This window comes from Desmodus rotundus, chromosome 11 (genome assembly GCF_022682495.2).
Source record: "Desmodus rotundus isolate HL8 chromosome 11, HLdesRot8A.1, whole genome shotgun sequence".
NCBI lineage: Eukaryota > Metazoa > Chordata > Mammalia > Chiroptera > Phyllostomidae > Desmodus > Desmodus rotundus.
This window is the reverse complement of record NC_071397.1, coordinates 41,331,488-41,357,665: the sequence shown is the minus strand read 5'-3', so window position 1 is coordinate 41,357,665 and position 26,178 is coordinate 41,331,488. Positions and strand designations below refer to the sequence as shown.

General features: G+C 38.4%; 1 protein-coding gene across 1 annotated transcript; it reads left to right on the top strand.

The window, feature by feature from the left end:
- The first annotated feature begins 321 nt into the window (after positions 1 to 321).
- On the top strand, positions 322 to 25,892 carry TBX18 (T-box transcription factor 18). The gene is made up of 8 exons (XM_024576671.3): positions 322 to 665; positions 1,827 to 2,031; positions 4,160 to 4,261; positions 7,281 to 7,452; positions 14,306 to 14,473; positions 17,507 to 17,571; positions 23,423 to 23,517; positions 25,060 to 25,892. Exons 1-8 carry the CDS (start codon positions 371 to 373, stop codon positions 25,782 to 25,784), a joined length of 1,827 nt encoding a protein of 608 aa, XP_024432439.1. The 5' UTR covers positions 322 to 370; the 3' UTR covers positions 25,785 to 25,892.
- Positions 25,893 to 26,178: the final 286 nt, after the last annotated feature.

Sequence of the window (26,178 nt, the reverse complement as noted above, 5' to 3'; positions counted from 1 at the left end):
CTAATTTGTGTCCTCAGAGTGTTTTTTACCCATGTTAGTCCTCTTTCGCGCATCAGTCGAGGCAGATCTTGGAAGAGCAGGGTGAGGTGGAAGGGGTGGGAGCGAAGGAGTGCATCAGTGAGAGAGAGCGCGCGAGAGACCTAGGAAAGGAAACTTGGCGGGAGCGCAGTTAGTTCCTCGGATCCCAACACAAGCGAGAAAGAGGAAACGCCAAATTTGCTTTTTGCCCGCAGCGGGGAAGGGGGCAGATCTCGGCCTGCGGGAGGCCCCAAGAGTCGTTCAAATTTTGGTGGGGGAAGGAGAGCGAGTGTGCGCGTGTGCCTGCGTGAGTGTATATGAGCGAGGGGCGGGCGAGCGCCTGGCGGCGGGGATGGCCGAGAAGCGGAGGGGCTCGCCGTGCAGCATGTTAAGCCTTAAAGCGCACGCCTTTTCGGTGGAGGCGTTGATCGGCGCTGAGAAGCAGCAACAACTTCAGAAGAAGCGGCGGAAGCTGGGCGCGGAAGAGTCGGCCGGGGCGTTAGAGGACGGAGGCTGCACCCGCGGCGGCGAAAAGGGCTCTTCAGGAGACGAAGGCGCTGCGATCCCGCCGCCGGCTGGGGCGGCATCCGGGCCCGCCCGGAGCTGCGCGGACCTGGAGCTGAGCTGCGGCTCCCGTGGAGCCGCGGGTGAGTCGGCCACTTGCCACCCAACTTCTTCGCGGCGCGTACCCTCCCCGGTTCCGCGGCCGCGGAGACCCTGAACTTCTGAGAGTGGTGGGCGTGCGCGAGTGCGGTGTTCCAGCGCTCCCGAGGCAACTCAGCTTTTTGCGCGTTAGCGGTGGGTTCCAGAGCGCAAAGCTCGCCGTTGCCCTAGTGGCTGTCGCCGTGCAACTCGTGTCATCCTCCAGACGGTTAAAACGCCGCTTCCAGCCTCGCACCTCAGGCTGCTGCCGCCTCCAGCTCGGCGGTCCGCGCCCTCAGGCTGCTGTTTGCGGCGCTCCGCGGGGTAGATCTGTGCTTTTTGCAACTGCCTCACTTGGGATGTCAGTCTGTAGGTGCCCTATTTTCTTTCCTAGCCTTTAAAAGCATGGAGGTGGAGAGAGCGACGGCATAACTGCCTCCCAAATCGGAACAAAAGCCCTAAGCCATTTGGGCGAACCAGGAAGAGGGCGGCGTATTTGCAAACGTGGTTTCCCGAGGGGTAGCTGAACCATTCCCGTCCCTTCCCTGCTTGATTCCCGCTGCCAAAGCCGACCACGACCGTGGGCTTGCTTTTCGCGCTCTTCTCGGTCCTTAGCCCTTTGGCTAAGACGCTCAGGGAGACCGGGGAGTTTGGCGCCAGCGGAGTCTGAAATGTTTCTAGAGGATGCCTTCGGCCCAGCCTAAAGCCCAGGCGCTTCAGACTCCCGTTGAGACGGAAGGCCCTGACTCTTATCACCAAGCGCCCAGCACTAGGCGTTTTTGCTGCGTGCGCTCGGGGCGCGGGGTGAGTCGGGGTCTGCCCTGGGAATCTGAACTCGGGAACCCGACTCCTGCTGCATTGGGCGCGCATCCCAGATCCCGGGGGCCGCGTGAAACTTATTTTTGGGCCTTGACCGCGCGGAGGCGAAATGCACTGGGGACTTGGGGGCCAAAGGGGTCCCACTTGAGCGTCGAGCGTCTCTTTGGCGGTCAGTGCGGGTGTTTAACAATAGACCTGTTTGTTAGAAGGACATCAAGACAGGAAAGTTTCCCCTTTTCTCCTTGGTCCTTTACCTACCCCTAGCCTCCCTCCCGAGATCCGTCTCCCCATCAAGATTCCCCTCTGGGGCCCTCACTGGTTCCCCCTCTCTACTCTTTGCTGCCCAGGAGTCTGTGAGGATGGCTTCGTGCAGGGCGCTTCCCCACTGGCCTCCCCGGAAGGCTCCCGGAAGGGCTCCCCGGTGCCCCCCCTGGCCAGGCCCGGGACCCCGCTGCCCTCACCGCAGGCCCCGCGGGTGGATCTTCAGGGAGCTGAGCTCTGGAAACGCTTTCACGAGATCGGCACCGAGATGATCATCACCAAGGCGGGCAGGTAAAGGGCGAGCTGGCGCGAATGGCCGTCAGCCCCGGCCACAAGGAACCCTTTGGGTGGGTTAGGAAGGGGGGTGGTCTCTGGTTAGCATTTCTTTACAGACTGAACTAGGCCCTTGGGTAGTGGTTCACTTTTGAAACTGGCTTTGCCCGCCTACCCCAGAGCGCTGTCGGTGAGGGGCACAGTCTGACAGCCCTCTTGTTGGATGGATGCTCAGGAGAAAGTCACTGTCAACGCCAATATGGAAGCTGTTTCGACTGATACTCTGCCTGCAAAAGATTCGTGTTCATATTTACATCTGTCCAGGCATTTATTTAGACTCCAGTAATCGCTTCGGGTATTATGGAACACATTACCTCGCCCCAGCTCCCCGACTTTTAAAAGGCAGTTTACTCTTTAGCAAACTATGATTTTGCTTTTTCAGACTGAAACTCACACATCGGTTCTTTATCAAAAGATTTCCTTGAAATGTGAGAACATAGCGTGTTGTGCTATTTTGATATTCTACTAAGATGAAAAATTACTGGAATCCCTGTAATACATGCTTAATTCCTTAAAAAATGGTTACCCTGATTTTTAAAAAGTACTTTGTAGATCCACAGTTACGTAGTTAACTCTTTTCCCCTAAATGGAATCCAACACATTTGTCTAAATTTGCAGAAGAATTCTTTTAAAAAATTGTAAGCAGTTATATCCATTTTTGAAAGTGAAATTTACATATCCCTCAGTTAGTAAAATAAATGGATTTTGTTGTCCAGATCACATTAATTGGAGAAATATTTGCATTTTAAAGGTTTCAGTTCATTTAGTGCATTGAAATCTATGAATAACATCTTCCGTAAAGGAACGTAAAAAGCACACACATCTCTTTAGGGAGTGCACATGGCAAAAACCTGGATAGCATAAAAGTATCCAAACTTATTAGAAATTACAAAAACATATTTTATTGAATCCATATGCTACCTTCTACATTTTCACAGAGCTATTATTAATGATCCAAATTCAGCCTTCAACAACACAAAGCAACAGTTGTCTTATAAAGGATGTAGTTAAAGACCTTTACTCTTTATCTTACAGGTGCACAGAAATAACACTAAAACAGCCAGCGTATTAAACTGTTCTCATGCCTAGTTAGTAATAATGGACTTTCTTTTTTTGTGCAAGTGGTCTTTAATGGCATTATTGTTACAGAAAAAAATTGGTAAATAACAGTACTAAAATTCGTGTTATAAGGTAAATGAGCAAAAATTAGCTTAACTGGAAGGGTCCTAGACATAAGTCATTAGATAAAAGATTTTTTTAAAAGAAAGAACTGTATTTATTTCTTTATATACAAAAGTTTGCTGTTGTATTCCTTGCTACTGTGCCCATTTAAAAAGATAGTGCATTTAGTTTAGCATCTCCTATGATACTTATCTATGGGACACCAAGAGAAATTCCGATTTTCATTTGTTTTAATTAGCAGTGCTTTGAGCAAGTGTGGTTAAATAAGAAAGTATTATCAGGTTATGGTGGGGGAAGGGATGATTTGGTAAATATGCATTGTGTTTAGTTTCTGCTTTCAATAAAGAAGTTTTACTATACCTTTCAAATTTAGAGCAACTTTTGCACTTCACCTTGCTGCAGACAGGAAGTCCTGTCTCAATAAAGAACATATTGTTTGGTTATAGCATGGCACATTGGCTCCTTGTGGGTTTTTATAACCCTTTTAAAATTTCATGTTATAATATATTTTATCACTTTTAGAAATTCAAAATTTCTATTTCTACCATTTGGAACATTTTATTAATTGTATTATTAAAATATATATGCTTATTGATTTTTTTAAAAAAGTGCTTCCTTTAGTGCCTTTACTCCTTCAGTGTATAAAATTATTTTGCTTTTAGCTATACTAACATTTCATTAAACACAGAACACAGGTATAGGCTACAACCAATTACATTTGAAAGCCTCAGTTTTGCTATGTCCCATGTTCTGATTCTTTGAATTAATTACCAAAGTGAATGCTACAAATTAGTTTATATGAAAAGTACAGATTCTCAAGGTTTCTTTGCTTATTCATTATCCATGTGTGATCACAAACAAAAATAAAAGCCAAATCCTTTCTCCCCTCCTCCCTTGTGCATAGGCGCATGTTTCCGGCAATGAGAGTGAAGATCTCAGGTTTAGATCCTCATCAGCAATATTATATTGCCATGGACATTGTACCAGTGGACAACAAAAGATACAGGTACAGTGATTGGATGGGTACCAGAGGAAAGAAGACACTAGGTTATGTCTGTTTGGTCTGTAACTATCATGTTTGTTTCCAAAAGCCTGTAGAATTCCCAGATCCATAATCCAGTACCCTTCAGATTCAGTAGCCCAGAGGATGCCTTTTCTTACAGTAAATGTGGAAACTTAATTTTTGTTTTGCTTTCCATAGATACAGAAATCTCTTTAAGTACTGAAGACTTTTAATAGGGGCCAGTGTACTGTTGCTAAACCAAGTGAATATCGATTCACATTTTGATTAGAATTTTGAGAGGAAATGCTAAGTAAAGTTTGTACATATACATACTATTTAGTGAAATGTTTATTTTCTTTGTGATTTTTATCTTAAATAAATTCCCTTTATCTGGTTATGTTGAAAATGGTACCTGTCTGCAAGCTTTTCCTCTTTACTTGAGAAAATGATTAAAGATATTTTACAAGTTAGAAAAATAAAATATTGTAATTCATGATATTAACACATCTTTAAATTGGTAATGATTAATTATCTTAGTGTTGTTTTTGTTTAGTAGTTAATAATCTGTAGTATTTGGTTTTTAAAGAGAATATATTTATATAAACATGAGGTAAAGTTGGAAAAGACATACATTCTTCAATAATCTTTGCTCTTTTTCTTCTGCAAGTAAGCAAATCAATAATTTTTAATGATGATGCTTTTTATTTGTCTGAGGAGTTAAAAATGCTAACATTTAAAAAATGAGATTTTGAGTGGAAAACCAGAAAATGCTGCTTTAAATTCTGGTTTTCTTTGTTTTTGTTTTGTTGTTGTATTTGATAAGTTTTTAAATGAAATCAGATTTGGTTTTTATCACTTTTTAAAATTTAGGGAGTTGCTTTTTTGAAAAAGGCTTATGGTGTCAAAGTATATAAATTTAATTAGTACAGGCACATGTGGAATACTAAAAAATGGTTAATAAAAAGGACAGGTTTATTATTTGTGTTTTGTGTATAAGTTATATTACTTAATTAAATAATCCAGGGAGTTTTGCTGAAATTATCTACTGCATGAGAGAAGTTAGAAGGCATCAAAGTTTATTTTTTTAATATACCTGGTTAAAATCCATATTCTAATGTGGGTTTCATGGTAAGGAAGATAATGTAGTTCTTAATGAGCTTAGAAATTATTCCTTTCTCTTCTAAGTTTATCTCATATTTCTTCCTCCAGATCTCTTCCACATAGGTTGGATGGTTTGTTTTACCTAACTGATTCTTATTATTTTCACATAAAGCAAGGATAATTTTAAGTATTAGTATTAAGGTGCCAGATTTTTAAATTATCAAGTCATAGAACATAAATTTGCTTTTAGTTACATTACTTCCCAAGAAATTTGTTTTTAGCATTTGTATTTACAGTGTTTCACAAAGAATATGTAGCATGTAACATTTATTCTCTTAGTGGATGTAGATTTTTAAACTGTTCAAGATGCATACTTTTTCAATTGATAGAGCATATTACTCTATTTATTTTGGTAATAACTCTTTGTCCATAGTGCAGTTGTTGTTGTTTTGTTTTGGGCTTTTTTGCATTTCCAAGATTTGCATTTGATTTTCCGACTCTTTTAGCACTAACAGAAAAAAAAATTGGCTTATTCTCTGCTATCAGAGAATGCTATTTTGTCAAGGTAAAAATGATTGTGACTTATTAGAATGTAAAATTAATATTCAAAAAAGCCTATGCACTTAGGAACTTACTTATTGACGTTACATTACACCAAAAAAGGGAATTAAAAAAAAACTTGTTCTTAATTTTGTGACTATGTATTTTTTACCCAAGAAAAGGAATTAAAGAATAGAAGGCATATTGAGCTCAAAATAGAATGAAATATGTGACCATAGTTGAAACTGAGGGTCTTACTAGAGATGTTATGAAAATGTTTCATGCTATTTTAAAAAGAAATCTACATACTACACAGGTAGAATTTTCAGACTATTTGTAAATTGTTGCTCTACATTTTATGTCATATTTTAAAACACAAATGGAATAAAAACACCTAAGTATACAAAGTAATTTTATTTTCTATCCTTTTCTAAGTCAGTCATTGACATACCAGTTTCTAGTTTTTGAATTAGTGTATTTTAAGTTAACACTAATAAATAATCATCTGAATGTAGAATTAAATATTATGATTTTATTACTTGAAGCATTGTGATTTAAATGTATTATTTTTAGAGTCAATATTTTTAACACAAACAGAATAGGATGTTTTGTCTCATAATTAAGGGAGTAATATTATATATACCATAATTTTCAAAGTTTTATGTATATTTTAATTAGTGGTATTTAAAAACTATTTACAGAATTTTCTTATAACAGTTAAGAAAGAGAAATATAGGAGATAAAATTCTACATTTTATGATTATACAAACTTCTAAAATTAAACTGAATACTTTATCCTTAATAGAATAAAGTAATAGAATTAGAAAAAGTAGTTCCAAATGATAATAGATAAAACTTTTTGCTCTGAAAATAAAAGTTACTGAAACTTCGAACAATTTCCCCCTGCCTTTCTGCTATTTATCTCATCAATCTATGCATAAGCCTAAAATGGGAAGTGATAAAGGAAGTGGGACACTTCTAGAGATAACTTTCATGTATTTTTGAGGTTCACTTAAAGGTGAACTTGACAACCTAGTAGTTGCTCATGTCAATTGACTCTCCGGATAAAAAATGGAAAATATCAGAACATGGACAGAGTGTCTAACATGAATGAGTTTGATTCTTGAGAATCAGGATACTTGTATTTATGGTGGTGATGGTATGCATGTTTTCACTAAGCCCTCAACATGCCACTTTGCAGTCAGTAGGCCAACTGCTGCCTCAGAGAGTTTTTGAAAGGTTGTCAAAATCTTATTGTATATGCATTGGATGTAAAGAGCACATCATAGTATTTTAGATTTAAAACTTTGTCTGATTCTACTGAGTTGGAAATTCCAAGAAAGCAATAGTCCACATACTGAGCCTTGTCATTGTCTTTCAGGTATGTTTACCACAGCTCTAAGTGGATGGTGGCTGGAAACGCTGACTCCCCTGTGCCACCCCGGGTGTACATTCATCCAGACTCGCCTGCCTCGGGAGAGACTTGGATGAGACAAGTGATCAGCTTTGACAAGCTCAAGCTCACCAACAATGAACTGGATGACCAAGGCCATGTGAGTAGTTGGCATCCATAATTCACTGCTGTTGGATGGTGCACCCACATCCATACTGTGCCAGACTGCAGGAAATGAACTTTTCTAAATCAATATTTCTCTCCTGGTTGATCAGCATGTATATAATAAGCTGTGCAAAATCAAGGTGATAATTGCATCAGAGACTATGCTTGTGGCCAGAGTATCCTATGAAGCATTTAATAGATTAAAATTAGATATTGCACTTGTGCTGGAATGAAAGAACCCCAGACAGACTATTCAACCAAAACATTTGTTTGAACCCTTGTAAGGTGCTAATTATCATACTCTGAATATGAATACACTTTGTTTAACTGGAATAATGATTTTTTGTGTCCTGCCTGCATTGGCTTTTTCCCAGTTGAGGCTTACAGGTTCTTAATAATGTTCCATCTGCAAACTCCCAATTGTTTTGTAATGACATCTAATGTGTCAAAATATGTAAAAATAATAATTCTTTTTAGTTTTAAAACTGTTGAAATATGGTATGTGAGTCAAAGTCAGCCATTCCAATAATACAGTCATTTTAACACCTTATTTAATTTTTATGCATTATTGTTCATAGGCAATATTTCTACATTGTTATTTTAATAAATAAGTAACTCTGGATACATGCTGATTTCCATTCAAAGCTAGCATTTCTTTTTTTTTTTTTTAATTGAGGGCAGATGGTACTTAATTTTGTTCAGAACTTTACCAAGAGTTGTGACTTTTGACTACCATGTCACCAATAGCAATGACATTCACGAGTTTTTAAGTTGCCAATACAACATAATATCTGTATTAATCTTCCTTTGTAGCAGTTGAATTCACAGTGAAAGCTAGCATTTCTATTAGGTTTCTGATATTTGGGAGGGTTTTGATTGATGCCGGATTAAAATGCTTTTGACTAGTACGTTATACATAAAATGAATATCAATTAATTCATTTCTCAAAGGGGTAACAAAGATAGCATAGTTATGAACAAATCTTTTAAAACAAAATGTAAACTGTTATAAACTCATAATACTATGGTGGCAGGATATGATTTGCAAGTTGCTAGACAATAACTTGAGCAATTGACCTTAATGAAAATGTTCAAGTACAAATTTCATCGTGGTACAAAAGCAGTATCTAGATTTTCAGATGCATCTATCTCACTTTGCCAGTGTTTTATTTATTACCTTTTATGATTTAAAACAATTGGAAAGGTAGCATAGTAGATTTTACTTCTGAATCCAACTTCATGCCCTACGTTTTAGTGCATTACTTCACTTTTCTTCTTTATTTACACAATCAAGTTGTACCAATTATTTTTCACCTGACTTCGGTGAAACAACACTAGTTACTTCTGTCTCATTGAGGGAAATGACTATGATATGTTGCCAGCATCCATTGAGAGATATTTTAGTTTTTTGGAATAAAAAGTTTAAAAATAAATGTCATTAAGTGTTACTTGTTTTAAAAAACTTAAATACTCCACTTCACTGAGTTCAACAGTTTGAGTATATGTCTTTTAAAGAGATAATTTGGTCTAAAAATACATACTGTCATAAGTACGGCATAAACTCCCTTTAATAGCTTAAATTAATATAGTCATTTTATTATTCTAATTCAGATGGGATTACTGGCTTTATATCGAATATCTAAAAACTATAATATTAATATAGACCTAGTAATTTATTTGTATGATTTTAACTATGTAATTTCACTAGATTTTATTTAAAACAGTATTCTCTAGAGAAACAGAACCAATAAGGTAAGTATAAATATATAGAAAGAGTGTCATTTTAAAGAGTTGGTTCATGCAATTTTGGTGGCTGTTAGGTTCAAAATCTTAAGGGTAGGTTGGAAGGCTGCTGACTCAAGAAAGAGTTGACACTGTAACTCACATCTGAAGGCAGTCTGGAGACAGAATTCCCTCTTCCTCAGAGAACCTCAGTCTTTTTCTCTTAAGGCCTTCAACTGATTGGACAAGACCCACCCACAATACAGAGGTAATCTGCTTTACTCAAAGTCTACAGATTTAAATGTTGAGTTTATCTTAAAAAAAAAATAACACCTTCATGGCAACATTCAGACTGGTGTTTGGCCAAATACATAGGTACCATGGCCTAGCCAGGATGACACATACAATGATCACATAGCATTTGTTTAAAACACAAAAGATTACAAATTGAAAGGCAGTTGTTTATAACTAAATAATTATATTTTACTATTAAGAAAAACAAAAAATTGCAGAAAATAGGCAAAATCCAGATAAGTGTGTCATCTACCAATGAAATTTTTCTTGTGAGGTTGTGGTAGGATGTAATATTTAAAGGGAGGTAATTCATGTGTGTGGGGAATAGGGAGAGGAAGATATATATCTGTGCATTTTAGAAGCAAAGAAATTGCCTTTGCAAATGTTAAAAATGTGTGTATCAGTTGATACCAGAGGAGAATGTTGGAGGGAAAATGCTCTTTTTTGTTACTTATTTAAAAGATATTTTTGAAGACTTTGTAAGAAGGCGTAGTCTCTGCCTTTGGTCGTCTTCAAGCCTATAGCTGGGAAGAGAAGACACATGTCAGCTTAGAGAAGTACAGATGCCACAATATTCCAGTCAGGAGAGATTGGGGAGGCTTCATGAAGACTGTGTCTGTTGTGTTTATTTACTCTGTTTGATGACTCCAGTGAGTTTAGGTTAGAGGCTAGGAATTTGTTTCTTATTCTATTGTTGATGTGATTCAGGTCTAGGAAGACAGTAGTACCATTATGGTGGGACTTTTAAAGTCAGTAGTCCCTTTCCTCATGCAGGGACCTCTCAGGGACTCACCCCTCCTCCCTTGTCTGGTTGAGGGCCCCGTCCCCCGCCAGTTGTAAAGGAAGTGATACTAATCTCCAACTAATCGAGCTGTAGATTTAAATGAGAAGTGATTTTCTAATTTTCTTCCTAAATTGCTTTCTTTCTTTCTTTTTTTTTTTTTTTTTTGTGTGTGGTCCCAGTTCCGAGTTTTACTCTGCTAAAGATACGTAAGTGTTCCACATAGTGACTTGAGACCTCCATGCAGATCTGAAATTTTATTAAACCTTGAGTGATTACAGGAATCAAATTTTCTCAGGGCTGTGCCTGGACCTAGGACTGCTTGAGATCTGAGATTATGTGTCATTTGAAAGATGAATCTTTCAAAATACCAGGGATTGTTTGGAGAGGAATATTGGTGATAATCTAGAGTGGAAATGTCCCATTGCTCCACAGCTAATCTTTGAATGTTGTGAAGACTTTGTAATCCCAAATTGGCCTTTGAGGAATATAGAGCCAGATTTATGTTGGATTCTATGCAAAACAAGACTGGTCCTTGGGCTACACATGTGCAGATGGTTAATGTGCTTGGGTGGAGTATTTCCTTCTCATCATGTGCATGTTTCCCTATCCACCTGGAATTTGCTATCCGGAGCGAAACATTTAGATGATCATTTTCCTGAAGAATTACAAGACATTTAACAGGTGCACCTGAAACCTCAGCAGGACTTGTACCCATAGTGCTTTGGAAGGAAGCATGCCCAGGCAGCCACAGCCAGGGTACCTGTGCAAGGGTCTGTTTTCCTAGCTGCTGAGGATTCAGTAGAGGCAGCTTAGCTCTAAGTTTGTCCTCTCCCTGATTCTCATTTCTGCTTGAGAATGTGGTGGGGAAGAAAGACACTACAGGGGAGATTGCTAGGATCTCCTCAATGGAAAGAACTTACAACAACTTAGAGGTCCAACACATTCATGTTCATGGGCAAGTCACTTTGGCTCTATGAGGCTTAGTTTTCTTTCTTCTTCTTTTTTTTTTTTTTTTTGTGCTCCCAGTTCCCAGAGGATTTTGTGTGAATCAAATGAGCTGATGAACTTGAAAGTGTACATTTGTAAGGAGTGCTTTATATAGACCATCATGCCTGAAACAAAACCAAGGTTGCCTTGCTATGGAGCTTGCAACTTGGTGTCCTGCATTGACCCCTACCATTTAAAGTGATTCAGTACTTGGTATCACGAAAATACAGGGAGTCAGGTTTTTGTCATCTGCTCTTCCTTGGTGCTTTGCTTGACTTGTTGCAATACTGATATTTAGGTCATCTAGAAAAATGTCCGGAGTCAGCAAGTAGTATTTCCCTATTGAGCTGTTTTAGAAGGTTCAGCTGGCATATCTGTCAAACTACAGGCACTTTAGACCCATCAAATCAGAAATAAGTGACATCATGCATCTTTTGACTCAAGCCTAGTGCCTTAGATGTTAAAAAAGTGTGTGTTAATCTGCAAAGCTGCATTCTGTATTATGGACATAGGCCCACGTGATATTTATACTACTAGGGCAATACCAAAAAGAAAAGAGATCCTCCCTCTAAACAAAACAGAGCACGAAACATGCTCTGTTGTAATTATTTGATGTAAATTATTTGATGTAAAACGATGTAATTATTTGAGTTTTGGTGATGGACAATGTCATTGTGGTCTCCTTGTTTACAAGGCCAGTGGTTCTCTTTGCTTTACTTCTTCTATTAAATAAGCAAAATATTATAGACCACTCATCATTATAAGTTTGTGTTAATAATGTAGTGTTAAAAGAACTGAGGCTTGTTCAGCATTCCCTAAAAATTTCCAAGGATATATTAAAATCCTATAAGTAATATTGAAAATTACATTTTGCTTCATTAATCTTTAGATTATTATTGGCAGCTGTCCCTTAATGTGCAGATATGGGTATAGCTATATGGAGAAATCTGCTTGAGAAAACAAAGACTTCATAAAACGCAAACCTCCTTTTCATTGACTAGTAAACAGAAACTCAGATCAGTGTTTTATTCATTTCAAGTCAGTTCATTCTAGTCCTCTGAAATTAGTTATGCATGTATTATTTGTTTAATGTGAAGCAATTTTCTCCAGTTTTTCTTCTACTCTGGAAGTTGATGATCACTAGAATTAAATCTTGCTTCTGTGTTTTTCAGACTTTTTAGCTGACTCACAGCCAGAGACACATTTTATGTCATGACCTAGTGCAAGTACATACACAGAAAATATTTTGCAAAATAATACTTATCCTTACTACAAGTAGCACACTGTGTTTTCTACTTTATTTCATTTTTTTATTGTTGTTCAATTACAGTTGTCCCCATTTTTAGCCCATTACTCTCCCCTGACCTACCCACCTCCCACCTCGCACGTTTAATTCCCGCCCCCTCCCCACTGCATCCCCCACCCCTTGTCTCTGTCCTCGGGTCCTTTATTCATGTTGCTCTTTGTGAGCACTAAAGGGTTACTGAAATCCTGTCCTTTTTTAGACTTGGAAAGACTGCTTTTCAGAGGTTGCAGATCCGTGTGTGTGTTCCCAGGTGATGATGGGCCGCCATGCCCTCTTCTCTCCTCATACTTATGCTGCCTCTCCCTCAAGCGTCTGCTGTCTAGTTACCTCACTCCATGGACAGCAAGGCTATTTTAGGGTAAAAATACAAAAACAAAACAAAACTTAAACACTGTACTGGTTACTGCCAGAGTGTAAAGACATTCTCTTATAGCAGCAATACACTCTCTGGGTAGAGGGCTTTTGAGTGTGGGCTGACCAGATTCTGAATTTGGCTCATTGAACTGCCTGAATTCTGAAAAGCACAAGGTAGGTCAACCACTGTGTTTTTACAAGACTTCTGTTTAAGCACTCCTAACACTCCAGAACCTGAATTCAAATTGTATAGCTAAGGAAAGGTAGAAGCTTATTAACTAAACTCATTAATGAATATCTGAAAATAGAGTCTCAGCAGCAAATAGAAAACCTCATTGGATGAGGCTGTTTCTTTACCCCACCTCCTCAACCTTGAAAACATAAAACATATAAAGGACAATAAATTCACCATAATCTCATCATCCAGAGATGATCACTCTTCCTGTCCTTGGATGGGTCCCTTTTACTGTCCTATTTTTATATAGTTGTGGTAAGTTTATAAACAACTCGGATCCTTTTTCATCATGTAAGATTTAAAAAGGAGAATTTATTACGTGGTTAAAATTGTACTAAACAGTATTAGAAATGACTAAATAATACCAAATCCAGTTGTGTTTACCTTTGATTAACCTAGCCAATCTACTTGTGTAAGTGCTTCATAGTTTTTCAACTGTTATAAATGGTTCACTGCACATCTTTGTAATGGAATGCTTTTCTGGATTTTAAATATTTCCTTAGGATGAATTCTCATAAGTGGGTAGAAAGTAGAATGTAGCTGAAGCATATGATAAGATTCCTTTAGCAGTCTGAAAATGCCAGCTTTTCCATTCCCAGGTATCTGGGGTTTTGGAAGCTTTGCTGTGAGGCATGGACACAGGGCTCTCCAGACAAATCAGAGAATTTGCAGGCTGTGCATATGACAAACCCTGGGCTATCTTTAAAACTCCCTTTGCCCCTAAATAGACATGTTGCAGTCATTAATAGAGGAAGAATGTTCTCTTAAGAAAACCTTGGTGTGCAAATACTTATTGTTTTAGGGGATGGGTGTGGTAGAATTTAAATAATCATTTCAAACTCACTTTTAGTTTTATTGGTTTGGACTCTGTATTCCATTCAGCTCATTATAGGTAAAATACTTATGAATTTGAGGTTAAGTTCACATGGTTGTACACAGGATTGCACCAAAATAATGATTTTTCTCTTGTGTATTGTTATGCACATTTTACAAATAACTTCCCAGCCCTTCTTCTCCATTTTTGGTATACTTTATTAAATTTGCATTTCTGCATCCTTGGAAATTTTTATTTCTAACTGGGAACATTTTACATCTTAAATATTTCATCATGGTGTTGAGATTGGGCAAAGATTCCTGATACACTTGGCTTTTCTTTCCTTGCCATAGATTATTCTTCATTCTATGCACAAATACCAACCACGTGTCCATGTCATCCGTAAAGACTGTGGAGATGATCTTTCTCCTGTCAAGCCTGTGCCATCTGGTGAGGGAGTGAAAGCATTCTCCTTTCCAGAAACTGTCTTCACCACTGTTACGGCCTATCAGAATCAGCAGGTATTGTTCTCAGAATTGGTATCTTTCCAGACTTTTCATTTCAGATGTAAATAGAAAGCTACCTATCCTGTTTACTATCCTATTTGTCATATATGATATCATGTCATTCTTTATCCAGGATTCCCCAAGAAAGGTTACTCTAGTGAGGATTTTTTTTAGACAAGAATGTGTCTCATGACTGACAATGTCAGTTTTACTTACCATTTTGAAATACTAAGTCATGATGTCAGGAAAATTAGAAAGTGCGTATATTGGCTAGGAAATAGACACAGAGAATATGAAAAAAATGAATTGTACAATATCAGAGAGCATGGGATTCAGTAGCTCACTTTATTTTAAAATATAATCCATATATTACAAGAAATATTTCAGAAGAATTTATCCTTTATAGTCATTTGGGGATAGATACAAAAAGGGCTATTTCTTTCAAGATATGCTTTAATTGTAATAGAGGGTGATATATATGCTTATAGTCTGAGAGATCAGCAATTGTGGGGTAATCCTTTCTTAAAATTGGAAGTACTTTGAGAAATAAGTATTTCTTGTGTATGCAGGTAAGCATATATCTATATTTTTCAGAGCTATGTCAAGTAGATGGAGAAATGAATCAAGCCAATTTTTTAATCCAGGCAATTCTGGCCAGTTTTCATAAGAAAGAGAGATGTAGTTGAGGCTGATGTGGTCTTTGGTACATTTTTTAAAAATTTCAGTTGTCAGCAGAATTCTTTTAGGTCTCCATTTCTCTTTAAATTTACATACAACTCAGTTAAAATTTGTAAGGCTTTCTAATCTCTATTCTGTGGTTTCTGTTGCTTTAAAGCTTCTTAGGAGATGTGGATCCTGACCTCCCTTTTAAGATTGAGAGACTTATCCACACTCATCCATTTGGAGATGCCAGTCCTATGAGCAAAGCTGTCCTGTACTCTCACACTCACATTGTCATGCTTTTATACAGGTTTTTAAGAAGCAACAGGAAATTAACCTTTAGATAGGCTGGAGATAATTAGGAAGATATTCTTAAAATATGTTAGGTGCAGAAAATAAATTTTTCATAAAGGAAAAATATAATGCATGAGGAGAAAAGAGCAGAGTCATTTAGTACCTTTTAAACAACTCCAATACATCTTTCTCTCTTTGTGTCTTTCTCTCTTTTTCTTGGACAGACAAAAACTAACTGTGTTAAATATGTTTTTTTCTCCCCAGTCTCTGTGATACAGTAAATGAGAGACAGTAAGCTTTTGGTACATGTTGGTTACTAATACCAATTAACAAATGCTGACTGATCGATTAAAGAGGGTGGAAAAATTAAAAGGGAACTTGATAATAATAAAATGCAATCATGTTCATTTTTGAACTTCCCAGCTAGTATGTTGAAGAACTTATGGAAAATTGGTAAGCAGCCTAGCCTGGAGGTTAATAGCAGAGTCTCTAAAGCCTAGGGTCCCAGCCCAGTTCTACCACCAAGAAACCATTTCACCATAGGATACTTAAGCCTCAGTTTAAAAGAAAACATAAAATTGAGATAATAACTACATATAAGTTGCGATAAAATGAAACACAATAATATGCATAAAACTCTTCGTACAGCATAAATGGTATACATGCAATAGATGGGATGTCAGTAGTAAACACAATGTTAATAGTAATTGTGCTATATCTCTATTTACCCCTTTATATAAATCTGTACTTTTTTAAAGAAAATACTATTTTAATGAATATTTAAATTATTTAATGTTTTTAAAACATTATTTAATGAACAGAATTGAGCTATAATGAGTTATAAATAACTCCTTCAACGAAACAGTAGCATACATGATTAATAATAAGCAAACCCTTATATCGTTTATAATGTAGTTTTATCCACATATGAAAACCCTTCTGTATGGAACTCAGGTATCTCAGGTGTGACATGGCTGATTGGGGGGTGGCTGAGAACTCGTACAAAACAATAGATGGGTGCTAAAGATGACTTTCCAAAGATGCCTTTCTTTGCCTTAGTGTTACACAACAGTGTTTGTCCTCAACCAAAATGGTACAGTCAGAAGTGTCTTTAGTGACTTCATAGATTCCACTAAACCAAGAAACATAGGATACGAAGCATGATGTGCTTCTTAGAAAATAGGCTGCAAATTCCTCTGGGTAAAGTGGAGATCTGGAAAGAAATAGATGGGATGCTGTTTATTAGTGTTAATTTCAAGATGATGTAACTAAAAAATGTTTTCAATGGAGACAATTAGACTAATTGTAAAAAAAATTCCCCCCAAATGTTGGGTCTTAGTGGGCAAAAAGCTGGTTATGAGTCAACAACTTAGAACTATAAGCTACTATTTCTACTACAAATATAAGATTTAATGCCATTGAAACCTTCAAATAGTGGTTAGCTGTGGTTAGACATCACTGTAGTACTCTGGTGAGGTCAGGACTCCACAGATGAAAAAGGAACAAGGAAAACTTTTAGATGCGAGTCATAAAGGTGGTTCCAGGAGAAAGAGAAAAATACAGAGGCAGAAAAGTTAAAGGAGTGTAAATTATCTAACTGTGAGGAAGAGAAGGATAGGTATTAAATTAACAACATTCAGGCATATAAATGGCTGTTAAATTGAAATTGGATATTAGCTGTTTCCCATCACCACCCCCACCACCATAAGAGTAGCTGGATTAAACCATGTCTTAGAGTTAAAGGGAGGAGCTTTAGTTTAGAGTGACTGGAAAACAAAGGGCAAGTTATCAACAGACTATTCAGAATCTCCTTCTCTAAGCAAATTAAAAGGAAAACAAACTTTATTTACAGAGCTTGAATGAGAGGTGGGGAAATGTCTTTTTCATAGCAGGTAAATGTCTGAATGATTTCTGAAATTTTTTTCTAGCTTTACTGATAAGATAATAAAATACTTGGGAAATGAGAGAGGAACACAGAAGACTCCTTTGACACTTAACTTTGGAATTACTTGTAGTTCTTTCATCATTTCCATTTTTAATAACCTTACTTGGCATTTATAATAAGATCTGATGTGATTTTTTTTTACTCTGCAGATTACTCGCTTGAAGATAGATAGGAATCCATTTGCCAAAGGCTTCCGAGACTCTGGGCGTAACAGGTAAGTCTTGGTCTTCGTGAACATCCAGCTGTGATAAATATATTTGTTTTTATTGTATAGTTTCCATTACAAAGTAAACAGTTAAATTTGCTGACATGGTTTTGAAGTCATTTCTGATGAGGATTTAAACTTGTTAACGCTGTTGGGCCTTGGTTATAATTTATTTTGGGGTGTGGTGTTGTGGCCTGCCCCTTCTTAAGGTAAACTTTGATGTATGATGCTGGGGTGAAAACACAAGTTCTCAGGGTGTACAGCACATGCTGCCTCTGAGGGGCCTCAATGAAGCCTGCCCTTACAGGCCCAGGGGCTTCGATATCGCAAGTCAGTACCCTCTCTGCATCTGCTCTTGGTTTACAAATTGCTTAGTGATGTCACGGCTATCTCTTGATTCTGTTTTTGGAGTATGGTGGGGTCACTTGTTCCCTCAGATTTCCAACTAGAGTATGAGACTACTGCCCATTGCCAAGAGAGCTGATGTTCTTTAGTTTCCAAATTTGTCTTGGCTCTGCTGACAGTCAGACACTTGTTTATTTTCTGTGTTGAGTTTTATGGTGTTTGTACGAAGTGGGAGAGCTACAATAATGAAATCCACTCTATTACTTTTATCAAAAAGCAGATTACCCTAGTCTGTGTGCCAGGAGTTTTTGAATTTATTGATAGAATTTTATTCCAATACAGTTCAGTGCAACATTTTCAAAAATAACTGTTGATAGTAATAGAGAGTAATAGCAGACGAATGTTCTCCAGATGACTTTTCAGGATAAGGCTTTCACTTAAATGTTTTTAAAAGCATTTGTTTTTAAAAGAGTATTTGAGAAATTTTTATTACTCTACTCCAGATATTATTCTAATACTCCTTGACAACTTGGTATTGATAGTTTGTGTCTACGTGTGAAGCTAAAATCCCCAATTATCTTATTTTAGGGACAATTTCATTTAAAATTGTAGAAAGGAAACAATCAGGTAGTAGCCCAGATTTTTAGTTTTTTTCAGCTCATTAATTGGGCAAGGCAGATATAGAGACCTATTCTCAGAATACAATCAGTACTTGATTTCGTCTTTCTATGCAATGGTGTCATTTAAGCACTGTGCAATGTGAGTACTAAAAGGCAATGGAAGTATTACTTCGAGGGTGGCCTTTAACTTGGTGCAGGTAGATCAACGAGACTAATAACAGGGCTTCCCTCTGAAATTCTTCACTGTGTAAGAAAATTTGCATATGTTCCTATGCTAAGATGTTCACTGTATTGAAATTACGTATTCTTTTTTTCAATGTCTGTTTCAATGTGGAGAAAACTTTGCCTGGTTTTTGTTATGTTATATTAGCTCCTGGTTAACTTTGCTTTTTTCTGAAAGTGGAAAAGTTTAGTCACTGAGATGGTTATTGGTGAGGTGACCAAAGGGAGCCTTCAGGAAGATTCCTTTTCTCATTTGACAAACACTTTGGTGGAATCTTCATGTGGCTTTGTTATAGCAGAATAGTATTTATCCAGTTAAGAGTCTTGCATATATTTGTTTGTTATTTTTTTTAATCAGAGACTGCATTTATTAAACCTCACTGGCACTTCAGGAGGGCGACACTGAGGCTTGGAGGGCACACAGCCAGGAGCTCTGTCTAGGCTCCCCAGCAAGACAGCTCCAGTGAGATCTCACTGCCGTTGATGCTGGGGCATTACACTGCTTATATGCTGCTTCATTTCTGAAGCACTAAATTTAAAAATATTTTAAAAGGCAGATTTGGGTAGATAATAATAGTGAATAAACCTTCAAGTTAAAGTGAAATGATAGGATGTGTATGACAAGTTTTCAGGAAGATTTCTAGAAAAGTCAGCATAATGCAAAGGCATCTGGTCTTTTTTTTTTGAGGTTAATAATTTGTTTTTTTAAATTATTTTATTGTTGTTCAAATACAGTTGTCTGCATTTCCCCCCACCACTCCTCCTCCACCCCACCTCCCTCTCTTGATTCCACTCCTCCTTGGTTTTGTCCATGTGTCCTTTATAGTTGTTCCTTAAAAATAAAATTTGGTCAGTGAAGACAATCAGTGGTTTTGGTGAAAGTCAACCACTAAGTCTATTGTTTGGTGAGGTCAAAATGCTGGGTTTATGATGAATGTTTCCCTGCCCTTGGGCTGTTTCGGGAGTGTATAGGCATGGCCTCTACAGTGCTTACTACTATTTGTTCCTGATTCTGAAACTTTCAGAGGTTTTAATGGATATATAGCAAATAATGAATTATATTTTGACACTTTTTAAATTTTGCTAAAACAAAATGTTTATTTTGCTTCAAGTGTTTAAATAGTAGCTTAGTACAGGAAGAACATGTTGAGCCTATACATAGCTTTCTTGTTAGTGAAATGAATAGTTTCACTTTTCTTCTCAGTAAAATTATTTCTTCTGCTTCTTATACATAAGCCCTTCAGTTCTCATTTTGGAGTGTTAAATATCTATAAACCAATAGTCCACATTTAAAAATGTCTAATTTTAACATTTTCCATTGATAAATGCAAAAGATAGAGAAGAGAAAATTTGATCAACTTCAAAGCTTTCTAATTTATGGATTATGTTCCTTAAAAAGGAACTTGAGTTACATTTAAAACTTTGAGGGTACAATGGTGCTGAGGTCTTAGGGGAAGAGTGATTTTTTTTTTATATATTAGTAGAGAAGAAAACCCATGAGAAAAAGTTCAGTATATTTCTTTAATACCTGTGGTTCTGTTGTGCTGTTGTTACTGATTTTTAATGCAAATTCTATTACTTTTCCCCATAGATGAAATAAACAAATTAAGACAAAAAATAAATATGGACTTGTGATTTTTTAAACTTTATAGAACAATTTGCTTTAATTAAAAATTATCCCTTCCTGGCTATTTATGGTTGTACAGCCTATTTTATAGGAATCAGTAGCTTCAGCCCTTAAAAGCTCTCCTGCAAGACATTTGCTACGTGAAAGAGAATTTATGTGCTGAGAATAGTTTCATTCTTCAGTTAGGTCTTAGGTTTGACCCTATAAAATTTTTTACTCAGGAAGGTACAAAAATTTCTTCTCTTTAAATACTTTAGGAAAAGCATAACCATTTTACTAAATAAACTTGGCCATTTGATAGCATAAATTAGGGTGGTGATAAAATGTGGAAAATTTTCAAAGGCATCTTGTATAAATTATCGCCTTGGCTACACTCCTGCAGGAGGTGCCTTTTATCTTTTCTTTAACTAGACGGGAAAAGTCTCCATTACTGGGGAAAATGAAGGCTTTTTAAGAAAAGTCCAGATTCAGCTAATAAATATTTTATAACTATTTCCTGCAAAATATCTGAAATCCTTTCTGGAACTTGCAGTGTGAAACAGCAGTCTCAAAAAAAAAAAAAATAGCTCCAAATTAGATCACTTGTAGATATGCCACCTTCAGAACCTGTCTTTGAAACTTAGGGGTCTGTGTTTGGGATGATCAATAACTCCTCCCCAAGATTTTAGTCTGTAGATTTGTATTTAGACTGCTAACACAAGTAATGCAGTAACACTCATCACCATAGTTAATGAGTTCTATGACCAGTGGCTGCTCATTAATTACCTCTTAGTAAACTTCCTTGGAGACCACTTCATGACCACTTTGGTGTCTTTAATATTTAAAACTATGATTACTAAAATTCATCTATGTGGTAATAAAAAAGCAGTTTTATGCGAAACTGTGTCCTGACATTCTTTAATATTTAAAAAAGCTTGTTTCTAGAAAGTCATCCAAGTTTAGTATCAGTACAAACTACATGTAGAATAATTGGCAAAACAGCACCTAGCTTTAGTTAGTTTAGTATTAAATGACATACATGCAGGCTACATGCAGGCTGCCAAACTCTCCCCAAATTAATACTTTAATATACATAAAACATTGCTCGGTAGAGTGATCTTAGATTTGGCTTGTGGTCAGCCACAGATATAATGTCTGGTTTGGGAAAAATCACTTAGTAGCAAACAACTTTAGAGCTAGGATAGGATTCATAGCTTTTGTATTCTAATGCTCACTTCATGGGAAACTGAAGTCCAGTGACGTTAGAATAATTACTTAAGGTCACGTAGTGAGTTTCAGTGCTTGCAGTCACCACTCAGTTCTCCTGACTGTCAATCCTGTGTCCTTACCACTAAATAGTTCTCTCTCTCTGTGGCATGCTGATTACAAATTAAGCAGGGCCTTCCCTTCGCTGTTAGTGCAGCCCAAGTAAAGCATGTGCAGGTAATTCTGTGCCCTGCTCTCCCCTTTGGCAGCCCTGTACTAACACCTGTATGGCACTGGTGACGGCTCTCGCAAGTGCTCCCAGGACAGCATGCCCCCCAACCCATGATTTCAGGGATGAGTCAGGTCCATGTGTGGTCTCATATGAGCATGGTTTATATATACAAGGGTGTGCATGTACCATATCACCCATCCACACATCCACACCTGTCTCCAGTCACTAAGTTGGGGCAGTCATGCTCCTTATGGAGTCATGACAGAAATCAACAAATTAATGGGTCTGTACCCTGAACGCTCTTAGTAAGCAAATTCAATGTCCAAAACCTAGGAAGAGAAGGGCAGGTCACGTGAAATGAGTTTATCTGCACACATCTTTGCCACAGGTGTTGTCTAGGTGGTGTGACTGTGGTGGTGATTGGGAGGGTTTCCTTTAGTCTTACTTCACAGTTCATGACTTAGAGATGCAGGGAATGCAGAGGAGGTAGCAGATTGAGTCTAAGCTATTAAAGATAAATCTATCTTTAATAATATCTGCATTAAATACAAATTACCTGTGTTAAGTAAAACTGTATCTAACAATCACAAGAGATGTCTGTGTACTGTTTCAGACTCAGGAAGCAGTTGTTTTCTATAGTGGAGCTGTATGTTTCACAGAAAGCACAAGGTTATTTAGATTAACAAATTATTTAGAGCTGAGGTGGTTGAGGGAATAGTGGTGAGGTCTTGAGAATGGTCTAGTTGAATGAAGGACCTCATTTCCAGAACCTAGAGGACTTAGTTATCTGATATAAGGAGGGAAAGACTCTGAATCACTTATGGTAGGAGATAATTACACATGTGTATATATTTAGAATAGTTGCCCTTGTTTAAATATATGCATATATTATGTAAATAGTCCATAACCAATTTTTCCTGTCTCTTTAAGTATCTATCCATTAAGTGTATGGAGGGATTTTAAAACAATGATGCTAATGCCAGCTCCATATACCTTATCTCCCTGTGAGACCACCCCCTGGTCTCCAGTGGGCTGGGACACCAGTGCTGCCCCTCAGACCCCCTGTTGCTGGAGTGAGAGCACACCCCGCTGCCCTGGATGTGGTGGAGACGGAGCCTCTGAGAGAGAAAGCAGTTTTCTTTGGATGTGTGCTCTTCTAAGTTGGCTGCTGAGGCAACGGATAATGGGCAGAAATGTCTCTTAGGAAAGAGGTGGCTTTAAAGGACATGCCTTTGTGGCAGAGGCTTCCTCACCAGAGGGAGAAGTAATGTAACAGGGGGAGAGGGTGGATCACCACAGAGCCTTGGAGTCATATCAGCTAGGATGGCCGCTCTTCAACTCAACTTCTCAGCCCAAGGGGATAGACAGCTTCATATCCTCTGAGGTCTGCTTTGTTTTCTAACATTGACAGGACTTCTTGGGTGGTTTCCATACTCTTGTGCCCCTAGTGATGGAATGGTAGCCCATCTCTGAAGCATTTCTTTCTGCCTATGCCAAGCTTCTAGCCTGCCAATGTCGGGGGCACTGCCAATACTGCTGGTATTTTCTGAGCTGCTTACAACTGAGGAAAGCTTCAGTGCTCCTAATGCAGATTCTTTTCTCCATCCCCATCCTGATTCTTCTGTTTAGAATGGGTTTGGAAGCCCTTGTGGAGTCATATGCATTCTGGAGACCTTCACTACGGACTCTCACCTTTGAAGATATTCCTGGAATTCCCAAGCAAGGTAAATCACAGTCTTCCAGTCATATAAACAGCCAGTTCCTGCCTAGAAGCTCAGGCCCTGAAAAATGTGTGTCATTATTTACACCTACAGTGGCCTCCTCATCACCAGCATCCTCCTACAGGATCCATCTCTTTCTGTGTAGTATGGTGATGGACCAGGAAAAAGGGCTGTTGTGGTCTTAGGTTAAGTCTTCAATGTTTTAGGCTGTTTATATATTTCATGAACTTTATCTCACTTTAAATCTCCTATTAAAATTAGAGGTGGACTAAGGTGCTCTGGTGCCAGCTGCACCTCACAAGAAAGTACATCGCTGGTTCTAGTTCACCTTCTCTTGCCAGCTTCTTTCTTCTCTTTTTTCACCAGAATTGTCCCTAGATAGAGTTCTCCTGTTGCATTTATGATGAGAAAGTCAGGCTCACTTGGGCAGACCTCCATGGGGTCACCTCTGAGTATTTCTCCCAAGCCCAGGGCTAGTGTTTCTTTATAGAGAACTGCACGGAAAGGAATGACGCTTCCCTGACACTTTCTTCTCTGCCCTGTGTAGGTGGGGCTCCCGACCCAGTCCCACACTCAGGCTGTTTGCATCTGATCCTGCCCAGCTCCCCAGTAAGAATTTAGCATGCTGTGTTTTAGATAATTACCATTGGTTGGATTGAGCTTTTAGATTATTTTGAGAAGCTATATAAAACACTGTCACTAATGCAATGAAGGTTTTACAACCTGTCCAGCCCATTGGAATTCTCCTCTCACCCCTAAGTTCTGTCAAGTTTGCAAACACCAATCTGCCAGCAAATCCAGAGAAAGGAGCCAGCCACCATTACCATTATTGATTGGAGGCAGGGTTAACCACCCTCTCTGTTTCCCAAGACTGTTTGCTCGCTGGACATCTGCTCTTGTGTCAGCACGTGATTCACCAACCTGTTTCTGGTTGGAAGTAAAAAGTTTGAAGTTCTTGCCTATTGCCTATTGCAACAGCTAAGCCCCATGCAGTGCAGTCACTGACGCACACAAGCTTTCAGTGCCAGCTGAAGACAAGTTTGAAGCACTATGTGCTTTTGACCAGTTCAGCTCTTTCCTTTGAATTTTTTTTTTCTTGCAAGAAAATATTCTGATCCAGAGCAAATTCTGCTGAAGGAAGAGGTGAGAGGAGATGGTTATATTTTTGGAACAAGATATAGAGTAAGATGAAATTTATGTTTTATAAAGTTGCTGGGAAAGTCAGTGTTTATAATATTACAGTAAATGAGAAAACTTTGAGAAAGCTAATGTGAAAATTCTGTGTGGTAGTGCCCTAATATTTCTGCAGTGAGAAATATGTCATTCCCTAGGTAGATATTTTGCCTCAAAAATATTGAGAGGATCTGTATTTAAAATATTTCATCTGAAATCAATTAAATTGTAATTCTTTGGGAGCCGAAACCATCTCCTTTTCATCTTTGTAGCACCCCATGTAACAAACCATGTCTAGCTCCTGTTTACAAAATTGAAAGGAAAAGATGGCTGTGGAGTCATTGCTCTTTACATTTTGCCTTCTTTTTTCAGGAAATACAAGTTCTTCCACTTTACTCCAAGGTTCTGGGAATGGTGTTGCTGCCACCCACCCTCATCTTTTGTCTGGCTCCCCTTGCTCCTCTCCTGCCTTCCATCTGGGGCCCAATACCAGCCAGTTGTGTAGTCTGGGCCCAGCAGACTACTCTGCCTGTGCCCGGTCTGGCCTCACCCTCAACCGATATAGCACATCCTTGGCAGAGACCTACAACAGGCTCACCAACCAGACCAGTGAGACCTTTGCCCCGCCCCGGACTCCCTCCTACGTGGGCGTGAGCAGCAGTGCCTCTGTGAACATGTCCATGGGTGGCACTGATGGGGACACCTTTAGCTGCCCACAGACCAGCCTGTCCATGCAGATATCGGGGATGTCCCCCCAGCTGCAGTACATCATGCCTTCACCCTCTGGCAACGCCTTTGCTGCTAACCAGACCCATCAGGGTTCCTATAACACTTTCAGGTTACACAGCCCCTGTGCCTTGTACGGATATAACTTTTCCACATCCCCCAAGCTGGCTGCCAGTCCTGAGAAAATTGTTTCTTCCCAAGGAAGTTTCTTGGGGTCCTCACCGAGTGGGACCATGACCGATCGGCAGATGTTGCCCCCTGTGGAAGGAGTGCACCTGCTTAGCAGTGGGGGTCAGCAGAGTTTCTTTGACTCTAGGACCCTAGGAAGCTTAACTCTGTCATCATCTCAAGTGTCTGCACATATGGTCTGATGAAGCCTTTAAGTTAAACTACATTTGAATTGATCTTATGTATTTTCTTTCTTCGTTGTCTTTTTTTTTTTTGAAAGCTATATGAAAAGAAACTATCAGTAGTTTGTAAAATGCACATATAATGGAAAATGAAGCCTCTCTGAGTTTTTTTACTTTCTCATGGTGAGATTGTAATTACTATCTATGGTGTATATGTATACTGTACATAGCATGTAAAGTTTTGAAGCCTACAAAAACCAAACCCTCCCTGTTTTTCCCTCTACTTCCCCCAGTTGCACCAAGTATTGGCATAAGTGTATATTTAACCGAAGTTCTCAGACTCTTTCAAAAACCAAACAGCAAACTTAAAACTTGACAATGATACTAACCAGACTAAGACTTATAACAAGGTGTC

What these genes read in the sequence shown, in the direction of transcription:
- TBX18 (XM_024576671.3), top strand. Translation starts at nt 371, where the DNA reads ATGGCCGAGAAGCGGAGGGGCTCGCCGTGCAGCATGTTAAGCCTTAAA. An exon ending in AACTGGATGACCAAGGCCAT is followed by an intron (nt 7,453 to 14,305) that starts GTGAGTAGTTGG and finishes TCCTTGCCATAG; the next exon opens with ATTATTCTTCATTCTATGCA. An exon ending in CGGCCTATCAGAATCAGCAG is followed by an intron (nt 14,474 to 17,506) that starts GTATTGTTCTCA and finishes TTTACTCTGCAG; the next exon opens with ATTACTCGCTTGAAGATAGA.